The sequence below is a fragment of the Cyprinodon tularosa genome, unplaced genomic scaffold, assembly GCF_016077235.1.
Source record: "Cyprinodon tularosa strain WSP-4 unplaced genomic scaffold, ASM1607723v1 ctg909, whole genome shotgun sequence".
NCBI lineage: Eukaryota > Metazoa > Chordata > Actinopteri > Cyprinodontiformes > Cyprinodontidae > Cyprinodon > Cyprinodon tularosa.
The window spans coordinates 117447-128450 of NW_024039684.1; the positions used below are offsets into that span (position 1 = coordinate 117447).

Here is an 11004-nt window from a genome sequence, read left to right on the forward strand (position 1 = left end):
TTTGTTTTTTATTTGTTAATGTGTTTTTGAATTGTAAATGTGTTTTGCACTTCTCAGCCACCGTAGAACGGCCTCCGCAGTGTAATGACAGCTTCCCTTCAGCAGGGGTCTATAGTTTGACTCAAACTGATCTGGGATCAGATCTTATTTCAACTCAGCCGATGACCAATCAGGGAGGAGCTGGTCCAGAAACAGTTGGGTTTGGGTTGTTTACGAGGACATTCGAGCGGGGTGGCTTCTGTACGCCTATTCGGTAGAGTCATGAGACGAAACAGCGTCACCGCCCCTCTGAAGTACGCCTGGGATTAAACCAAACAGAAAGAAGGTAAAGTTACAGTCAAAGCGGAGGAATTCTGGTAAAAAGCGAAAGCGGAGCGACTCCTCCGGACTTTACAGCGACCCGCTTTACATGCGAGCAGCGCAGACACCACGGAGCTGCTTCCACACGGCGGGACACCCTGGAAAAGACGGAGAAACCTCAGGAGGATGTCGAGTTTCGAGGACTGGGGCTGAAAGTCGTAACGCCAGGATGTGAGGCGTCCCAGGGGAGAGCGGAGACCGAGGCCGCCGGCGGCAGGATGTTGGTCCGCAGCTCGGTGAGCGTTAGCCGGGTTAGCTGTGTGGGCTGCTGGCGATGTGCTGCGATAAATTACAAACTCTTCTGGTTGTTTATCCGCCCGCTGGTTTCACTGTTAGCGGCTAACTCAGGACAGCGGAACCAGGGCTGCCTTCCGGTGCAGAAGTTGGCTTCTGGTTCGGAGTTGAGCTCCTAATTAAAGGATTATTTTAACAGTTTTAATCCATCTGCTTCAAAATCTACAATACTGACAGGGATTAAACCTGAATGCCAGTGTACAACAGAGGAGATATAAATATTAGTCAATAGAAATAATTATTTTATCATTAAACACCAAAACATGAACATTTTATGGGTTATTTTACATTGACTACATCAACCTGGGCGGGATTATTAATCTATCTGCAGTAAAGTTTTAACTCTGAATGTGGGAAATTTGAAAAAGATGTAGAAGCGGTCATAAAGTTTATATTATGTGAAAGAGTTTTTAATTAACCCTTTAAAGAAGACCAGCTCTGGTCTGGGTTGCTTTCCTGTTGGAGAAGGTTCTCACAAATATAGTACTAGTCCTTATTTAAACACTCACCTTAGAGGTGACCCATCATCACACACCTGGTACCGAAACCAGCCTAACTGGACCGGGTTATTCTGACACATTGAATCCATAATCACCAGGTTATCCTGAGCTATCTCTATAGTTCTGCTGCTATAGGCTTAGACTGCTGGAGGACATAGGGACCCCTTTTTCATCATTCTGCTTCATTCTATCTCTATTCTCCCACTCTGCAGAATCTGTTAGTTCAATCTCTAACGTTCTGCTCTCTCTGCTTTTTCTCATAGTAGCTTCATCTGGTCTGTTCCTGTTTGGCTGTGACTCCATCCTGGAGAGAAATATCAGCTGTGCTGCTGCCATCAACACCTTTGTTTCTAGATGTTGGAGCTTGGCCTGTTTTCCAGTGTAGTCCTGTTTCTCTGACTTTGACTAACTGGATGTGCTCTCTTCATCCTCTGACATGGGACCAGGCTGGTCTCTCAGTTTAAAGCTGCTGCAGCTGAAACGGACCAGAAACAGAACCCTGAATGAACCGGGTTGCTGCTGCAGAAAGCTTAGCTGTATAGTTCAGTGATCAGATGTGACCGATGGACCCGGTTCTGACCCGTACGTGTCTCTGCTCTCCACAGCTGGGTCGGACCCGAGCCAGAGTGACTCACGCCGTGGTGGTGATCTTCCTGGAGTTCTTCGCCTGGGGCCTACTGACCACGCCCATGCTCGCAGTGAGTAAACGGACTCAGCAGAACCGGTTCTGCTCTGGTTCTTGTTTGGGGGGGGTTCTGATGCGTGAGCTCCGCCAATCGGACCTGAACCGTCTGTTTCAGGTTCTGCGGGAGACGTTTCCTCAGCACACCTTCCTGATGAATGGCCTGGTCCACGGCGTCAAGGTGAGACTCGACCCGCAGGCACGTAGCAGGAAGTGGCTCGGTGCTGCAGCCCGAGATAGCAGCGTCGTCATGGTTACCATTTGCAGGAGGAACCGAAGCGGCTCACAGTTTCCCCTCCCCGCGGAACCATCGTCTGCACACAGGAAGTCCGGCTCCTGTCATGACGGATGGTTCTGCTCCTCATAGGGGCTGTTACTGGTTCCTGACCCGGTTCTGCCTTTGATCCCCGGTCCAGGTGGTTTTGAAACGTTTCCTTAAAGGTGAAACGTATTAAAAAGCAAAAGGAAAACAAGCAGAAGGTTCTGTTCAGAATCAGCACTATAGGATGTGCAGAACTCCCAGAATCAGAACATCTGACCGGTTCTGATTCTGGGTTCTCCACGTTTCCTTCGCTCTGGGCCTAAGCTGCTCCTCCTCCTCCACTGCGGCTCAGCATCAGTCAGAACAGAACCAGCTCAGAGAGTCGGACTCCCTGATGGCCTCTGACTGGGCCCTGACCCGGTACCAGCTGACGGTTCTGTTTCCCTGTTCTTCTAGGGTTTCCTGTCCTTCCTGTCGGCGCCTCTGATTGGTGCTCTGTCCGACACCTGGGGAAGGAAGTCCTTCCTCCTCATCACGGTCTTCTTCACCTGCGCCCCCATCCCCTTCATGAAGATCAGCCCCTGGTGAGTCCAGCGCTTCTCTGGCGGTACCAGTTCTGAGTCCAAATGGACTCTAATGGTAGAACTTTTATTTCTTCTGTTGGAGAATCCTGGTTCTGTTAGATGTGTTTCTAGACCCAAACGATGCGTTTACTGAACAGGAAAAAGATCTGATCTGACTAGAGAAAGACCTGGCATTTATAAAATAGATTGTATGCACTGATCTCATTCCCTGGATCGCCGATCGCCCGTTGGCAGTTCAGGGTTGAAGTACAGCCACCGGCCGCCATGTTGGTACTCCCTAGCTAGACCGGTATCAATGTAAACAATCTGCGCTACAGCATCACACAACCATGATGTTCTCATTTTCAGGGACTTTAGACTTTAAAATAAAGATAAATTCATCAGTTTGACACAGACTGGCTGTTTTATAGCATCAGTAGATTAACTTTAACTTAGAATAAAATAAATAGACCCATCACATTGCAGAGTCATTATGAAGTCAATAAATCATGTAATATAACATAATTTACAAATTCATCACAATAAAATGAATGTGTTAATGGAGCAGAATAATACTGATGAGCCAAAAGTGATTAATTGATGATATACATGTAATATACATTTATTTATATATATTTATTTATTTATTAGCGGACCGCTGCCTGGATCCGGACCCAACCTGATTTAAAACATTTATAAATTACCGCATGTTGTCTAACTTCACTTGCGCCTCTTCTCCTGTTAATACGGTAAAGCCCTGGGACAAAACAATAAAATTGCTACTTTTTCAACTTTATTTTGCAGTGACATTTATAGAACTGTCACAAATTAGAATTATATTGTAGTCCTGCTGCCGGCTCAGATGCTCAGGTTCTGTTCTGCTGGAGGTTTGGACCGGGCTCTGGTTCCTGCAGCCTGAACTGAGGATCCAGCCCTGATTCTACAGGAGCTCAAACCGTCACAAGGTTCTCATGTGAGCCGCCTTCCAGCTCCCCCTGCTGGTGGCTGGTGGTTCTGCATGGACCAGCAGAACCTTTAGTTCTGTTCAGAGAAGCTGATCCTGATCCGATCTCATGTCCTGGATGCTCTGAGCTCGCCTGCAGGGTCACTGGTTCCTGTTGTTCTGCTGGAGTTCTGAGCTCAGGCCCGCTTGTTTCTGGGTCATGGAAATGTTTGAACTTTAATTTTATCCAGAGACCCAATAAAACAGAATTTATCTCATCAAGCAAAAGCAGAAAGAATCAAATCTACATGGAAGGTCAGAAGTATTCATACCTCTGTGGTTCTGCTCCTCCTACCTGCTGGGTTCTGGTCTCTGCTGGCGGTTCTGCTGGATCAGAGAGGCTCTTTGCCATCACCCTAACCTTTAGCTCCGTCTCAGATTCTCAGTTAGATTCAGAACTCTGGACTGAGCTGGAAGGGAAGAAAATGTGATCTTTACAACGCAAAAATAGGATAAAATCAGTTAAAAACATTTAATATTATTCAAAAAATAACAATTTTATTTGAAAAAATATTCAGAAATATAAATATCTAAGAAACAGTTTCACTCAAAACCTTTTCCTAGATTAAAAAGTTTGTAAAAGTTTAATTTCCGTTTTGTTTTTTTTTCTTTTTGTTTTTAATTTCTGTTTAAAAAAAACTGTTTTACTAAAGTCAGTCCATAGACGACCAATCAGAGACAGGGTGATAAACGTCATGGATCAGTCCTGTCGACCAATGAGAGGATTTGGACAAAATGGTTCTGTAGACCGGTTCTGTAGATCATCTGACACCTTGGTGGACCTGGTTCTGTCTCTCAGGTGGTACTTCGCTCTGATCGCCGTCTCAGGAATCTTTGCCGTTACCTTCTCCGTGATCTTCGCCTACGTCGCTGACATCACTGAGGAGCACGAGAGGAGCGCCGCCTACGGACTGGTACAGAAAGCCAATCGGATCGCTCGGTGTCTGTGACATCACTGGAGTTCTATTAGAAGCAGCTAAATCATTTCTGTTCAATTTGTCCTTTTTTTTTTCCGTCTTAAACGTCCAAATGAGATCTGGGAATTTAGCAGGAAGTGACATCATCACTTTAAATTGATTTACAAACTAATGGAAAGTTAAAGTCTGCCCCCTGCTGACAGGAAGTGGACCCTGCAGAGTTTCTGCAGATGAGTCCATGAGCTCCAGAACCAGAACCGCCATCAGAACCTTATCTCCTTCCCCTCCTAGGTGTCCGCCACCTTCGCCGCCAGCCTGGTAACGAGCCCGGCCATCGGCGCTTACCTGTCGTCGCGCTACGGGGACAGCCTGGTGGTGCTGGTCGCCACGGTGATCGCGGTGGCTGACATCGCCTTCGTGTTCTTCCTGGTTCCGGAGTCTCTACCGGAGAAGATGAGGCTGTCGTCGTGGGGGTTCCCCATCTCCTGGGCCCAGGCCGACCCGTTCGCTGTGAGTCCGTAGAACCCATCAGAACCTCGGGGTTCCGCCGTGGCTTTCCTAACGTCTTCTGGTTTGGTTCCAGTCTCTGCGTCGGGTCGGGAAGGACTCCACGGTGCTGCTGATCTGCGTCACCGTCTTCCTGTCCTACCTGCCTGAAGCGGGCCAGTACTCCAGCTTCTTCCTCTACCTGAAGCAGGTAAGACGCTTCTCTGTGATCCCAGCCCTGAACCTAGCAGCAGAACCGTCCCCCACGGCCGCTGCTGGTTGGATCAGAACATTCTTGTTTCTCTTCCTGAACTCTGCTGCTGGACAGCAGACAAGATAGAGAAGAGCAGGAGGCGGGGTTACCAATCTACTCGCTCTGGAGAGCAGAGTTCGCTGCTTTTAGATGTTGTCTCCAAAGTCTCCAGTAGCAGAAAAAAGTCTCTAGATTTGGCGCTAGGAGCTTTTTAGAAATCAAAGTGCTAGAGGGGTCTGAAAAGTGGCTAAATATAGCGACTAAAGCGCTAAGTTGGCAACACTGCTCTTTGCATGGTTTGTTTTCAAATGGTTTGCTGCTGTCTGTTTGGACCTTTCTGAACATGTGCAGCAAATGGACTGATCCAATATGGTGGACACTGAGGGGGGGGGCTGAGACACACTTAATATTATCAGCGTTCTGATGGCATTTTAGCGAAAGGATTTTTATCAGAAACATAATTAATGTGCACAAATAAGGAATAGTTGTATTAACCGTACATGGAAACAGTTTTATTGGACCCCAGGAAAGCCTAGTTTTGCCTAATGGTAACCCCACCCCCCCCACCCCCCTGTGCTGCGAAGGGGGACCAGGGTTATTCCCCCCCTGAAAATTTTGACTATTTGAAACGCTATTTCCTGTATTTTGAGGTAGAAAGCAGCTAACCTTTTGTCTTTGCTCCAACACACTTTAATCCTGATTATGGGAAGGATGTGAGATTAACTAGAGCTGGAAATTTAATAAGGAAGACATGAGATCATTTATAGCTACAATATGATGTTTTATAGGTTAATCCTAACAATCAGAAAGGGTAATGCTACGTTCACACTGCGATTTAGCAGCAGAAAAAAGTAGTTTGAATCTATGTTGAAGGTTTTCCCCTACTGTTGGTGGCGGCTGCAGTAGATGTTAGCGTTTTTAGGGTATGTGTTACAAATTTCAGGCACCTGGATAATAAAAACGAAGATGTTGGCCAAGCTCCAACATCTAGAAACAAAGGTGTTGATGGCAGCAGCACAGCTGATATTTCTCTCCAGGATGGAGTCACAGCCAAACAGGAACAGACCAGATGAAGCTACTATGAGAAAAAGCAGAGAGAGCAGAACGTTAGAGATTGAACTAACAGATTCTGCAGAGAATAGAGATAGAATGAAGCAGAATGATGAAAAAGGGGTCCCTATGTCCTCCAGCAGTCTAAGCCTATAGCAGCAGAACTATAGAGATAGCTCAGGATAACCTGAGCCACTCTAACTAGAAGCTTTATCAAAAAGGAAAGTTTTAAGCCTAGCCTTAAAAGTAGACAGGGTGTTTGCCTCACGGACTGCGCTGTGACATAATCAGCCTTCAAATCTGGCCTTCAGAGGACGCAGCACATGAATTCAAACAGAGCGTATATCTCTTGGGCCTGGCGTCCCCCCCAGAGCAGCTGGAGGAGGTGTGTCTGGATCTGGAAGTCTGGGCATCTTTGCTGAGACTGCTGCCTCTGTGACCCTGTGAATAAAGAGGAAGAAAATGGATGAAGTTAATTTAGGCTTTAATAAACAGTTTCAGAGGAGTGATCATAGCGCTCTGCATCAGCAGTGCTGCGTCTGACTCCCTGCCAGCTCCCAGATCAGCTTCTCTCATTGGTTGATGCAGAGCGTCCAGCAGCTAAAGTTACATTTTTCTAACTCCAGCATCGGCTGCTTTTCAAAATGTAAATATTTGAACAAAGTTTCCACAGGAGAAACGCGGCTTACTACTTATTTTTTCAGTAAAGGCCGTAAGTCATCATGTCCAGATTGGACTCGCTTGATGAGATGAATGGAGTCTGATGCTGATGCTTGGTTGGAAAGAAAACCTGCAGCCACACGGCCCTTTCTGGAACCACTTTGACTCCCCTGACTTAGAGCCTGTGTTGCCAAACGAGGCTTTATAAGACTTTTACATTTTTGCAGCTCCAGACAGATTAGTTTTTTGGCTCTTTGAGCAGTTTGGGTTGCCGGCCCCTGTCCCACAGCGTGCCGATCAGAGCCGAGGAGATTTTAAGGCGGGTCGTTTGACACAAGTCAGTGAATGTTCCCACTGCCACTCAAAGCTAATTGTTCATGTTTTCGGGCCTCTGATGCAGCTTTAGGTGTTTTTAACCCTGAATCAGGTGCATTCGCTGTTTACTGTGCGTTTTATTTGGTTATTGATGGCGTTTTGATTAACAGTCTGCAGGTTTTAAATCCGATTAATAAACGAGCCTAAATGTCTTCACAAGCTAAAGAAAATCTGCATCCAAACACCATCAGAGTGGAACCTGCAGGCGGCCTCTCGTCTCTTCCTGGAATCTCCTGGGTTTTCCATCCTAACGGCTCCGTTTCCTCTTCCAGGTGATCCAGTTTTCCCCTGCAGCCATCGCTGCCTTCATCGCCATGGTGGGAGTCCTCTCCATCGTCGCTCAGGTAGCGCTGCGGACCATCTGGGCCTCGGTTCTGGAGGTTATTTAGCGACTGGCAGAACTTAGAAACTAAACGGGATCCGTCTCTCTCTCCCATCAGACCGTCTTCCTCAGCATCCTGATGAGGACCATCGGGAAGAAGAACACGGTTCTGCTGGGTCTGGGCTTCCAGCTGCTGCAGCTGTGCTGGTACGCCTTCGGCTCCGCGCCGTGGTGAGTCCCTGCTCCGTTCCCGTCTTCCCTATAAACCCCCTGGTTCTGGTTCTGATGTGGTTCTGTCCCTGCAGGATGATGTGGGCAGCAGGAACCATAGCTGCCATGTCCTCCATCACCTTCCCAGCAGTCTCTGCTCTGGTTTCGCACAACGCAGCCGCCGACCAGCAAGGTGAGCTCAGCGGGTTCCGTTCCCGCCCCGTTCTCCTGTCCGACCAGAACCGGTAGCAGAACCTTGAGTGCTGCTGTGCTGTGTGTCCAGGTGTGGTTCAGGGGATGATCACGGGGATCAGGGGTCTCTGTAACGGTTTGGGTCCGGCTCTCTACGGATTCATCTTCTTCCTGTTTGATGTGGAGCTGACCGACGTGCAGCCGGCCACAGGAAGAGGAGAGCAGAGCGCACAGGTAACCCTGACCCCATCGGACCTTTTTACAGCGGCACCTGTTAGGGTCCAGAGATCAGAACCTGGACTGGATCCTGACCGAGAATCAGAACCAGGATCTGATGCTTCCAGGAGGCATCAGGTGGAGTTTAGCTAACCTCAGGCTAAAGTTCAGGCTGATGGACGCCAGCAGGTGAATAATCCACCTCCTCATCACGTAGTTCTCTTCTGAACCAGGAGGTGGCAGCAGTGACACTGTTAATTGAAGTAATTCAACTTCAAGTTTTCCTTGTAAATAAGTAAACTGACTAAATCACTGCAGTGAATGTCTGTAATCGAAGCTAAATACGACAGAAACAGAATTCAAGCTGTTTTCAGACCATTTAATACCACATTATCACAGCAGCAGCAAAATAAAAGCCTCACGCCTTAAGAATAAAGTTGGGTTATTTTCTAAATATCAAGCTATCTCTCTTTTTATACCAGCCGTCAGGCTAGCTGATGGCTATGCTAGGGAACGGGACAGCACAGTCCTTTTGGACCCTTCATCTACATCTACCTCAAGTATTTCTATAAAAGAAAAGGTGTTTTCTCCCTAATACCAGCTAGCCGATGCTACACTTTAAAATCCCATTGATAAACTCGTTGCTTCTTCCCAGGCTCTGAATGGGCGTCATGCTTCTGCTTTTCCGCTCCTGGACCTGTTCCAGACTCAGCCTCAGCTTATTTTTAATATTTACTCCTAAAATCTCTCAAGCCTTTGGTTTCATCTTTCCTTCTTTTCTGTGCGCAAGACTTTTGAAAAACCTGACATAGTTTACTGCCAAACAAACAAACAAACGTCTGTGACATGATGTAGAGTTCTCTGAACATTGCAGCCGCCTGATGGGGAAGAAGCTGTTGCAGAATCTGCTGGTCCTGCATCGGGTTCTGATCCAAACATCAAGATTAATGTTCTGGATTGTTTTTTTTTTTCTCCTGAAAAGTTCAAACGTTAAGTTCTTCCCATCCTGGTTCTGTCTGCAGAGATCCGTTATCCCAGGTCCGCCCTTCCTGTTCGGAGCATGCGCCGTCATCCTGGCTCTGATCGTCGCCGTCTTCATCCCAGAGAACCTCCGATCCGTCGACGCCAAGAACCAAACGGCCAGCAAGCCGGCCCACGGCTCCACCGCACACGCCCAAAACGGCGGCACGCCGACCACGGCCACCAGTGACGCCGAGGACATCGAGCCGCTCCTGCAGAACAGCAGCATGTGACCAAGCGGCGGGCCAATCGGCAGCTCCGGTTTAACTCCAGGTTTCTGTACCTGAGCGGCCATATTTATCCGCCAGCGTAGCTTCACTCGCCCTCCTCTGATTGGCCGCCGTACTGCTGCGGCGAGCCTAAGGGGTATGTTCAGTCTGGAGGGACCGAGAACACGTCCCGCCTCAGCATCTCCATCGCCAGGAGGTTTCCCTCCTGGTAACCATGACGACCGCCTCCTGGTAACCCGGAGGGAAGCATTAGAACTGGTTCTGCTGCTTTCAGGTCCACTTTTCCAGATCCTGATGGGTCCTGGTGGTAATGTCTCATCATCATCTTCATCATCATCAGTGTTTTTTTGGGTCTGAAGTCGGACCCGACCTAATCAGGGGATCAGAACCAAATGGTGCCTTTTGTTTTTTTCTTTTGCTTTTTATCTTTAGACTGAAACATTCCTAACCCACCCGTTACCATGGTTACGGCCAGGGGAGGCTGTATCCTAGCAACGTTTTTACATCAGTTCAACTACAGGTGATGGATGTTGGAGGAATCGGGTCACAGCCTAGCTGTTATTCTGGGTCAGAACCGTCACAACCTCATCAGGCCTGTCTTTGGCTTTAACTTGATTTCATCAGATTGTTCCAGAACCTTCCGTGTGGTTTATGGGGTCCGGCTGGAGTCCGTGTTGCTGCTGCTGGAGGCTTTTCATCAAACTAAAGGTTCTGTAGAACTTCCAGATCCGTTTGGGTCAGCAGTACCACCTGACCTGGTTCTGGTCAGGTGGTACTTGGACTTGTTCTGGAGCTGAAATCAGAATTTTTTTACTTTATTTCAATGCTTAAAAACTGCTGCAGCTCTGACCCGACCCGGTAGCATCGGTACCGTCCAACATGTTCCTGAAGCAGCTTGGAAATATGCAGACGTTCCTCCTCCCTGATGCAGAAGCTTTGCTGCACTTTAGTTTCTCTAAAGGTGCCTCTTATTGTCCTTCATGTTGGTCTGTTTTTATAGAAACTCGTTGTTTGAAGTTACTGTTTTATCTGAGTTTGAATATCTATGATGACGAGAATAAAGACAGAAGTTTGAACTCTGTTTGTTTTTCTTTCCATTTGATGGAGAAACAAGAAACTGAAGCAGAAACCAGAACAGAACGTCTATTATAACCCACAAAAAAACTATAACCAGAAATAAAAGGATGGGATATTTTAGAAGATTTAATAACAGAAACTGAAACAAATCAAAATTTTTGGATAGAAGCTTTTTTTAAAAAAAAAGAAATTTACTCTGAAAATCTAAACTTCTGTTTATTTTAAAGGAAAAGTCGCTCATATTCAGAATTCAAACTTCTGAAAGTTCTTTAAATCTGAAATGATTCCATCCTGTTCAATAAATGATCAGTGTTTTTAATTCAGAGTAATTT

The 11004-nt window shown here is 47.0% G+C and overlaps 1 protein-coding gene across 1 annotated transcript; it reads left to right on the top strand.

Annotated features, from left to right (window-relative positions):
• Positions 1 to 227: 227 nt before the first annotated feature.
• mfsd14bb (major facilitator superfamily domain containing 14Bb) lies at positions 228 to 10671 on the top strand. Its single transcript, XM_038274337.1, has 12 exons — positions 228 to 596; positions 1760 to 1852; positions 1955 to 2017; positions 2555 to 2682; positions 4464 to 4578; positions 4873 to 5091; positions 5165 to 5278; positions 7678 to 7749; positions 7846 to 7958; positions 8033 to 8130; positions 8221 to 8363; positions 9368 to 10671. The coding sequence occupies exons 1-12, from the start codon at positions 579 to 581 to the stop codon at positions 9596 to 9598; spliced, it is 1407 nt and encodes a 468-aa protein (XP_038130265.1). The 5' UTR covers positions 228 to 578; the 3' UTR covers positions 9599 to 10671.
• The last annotated feature ends 333 nt before the right edge of the window (positions 10672 to 11004 follow it).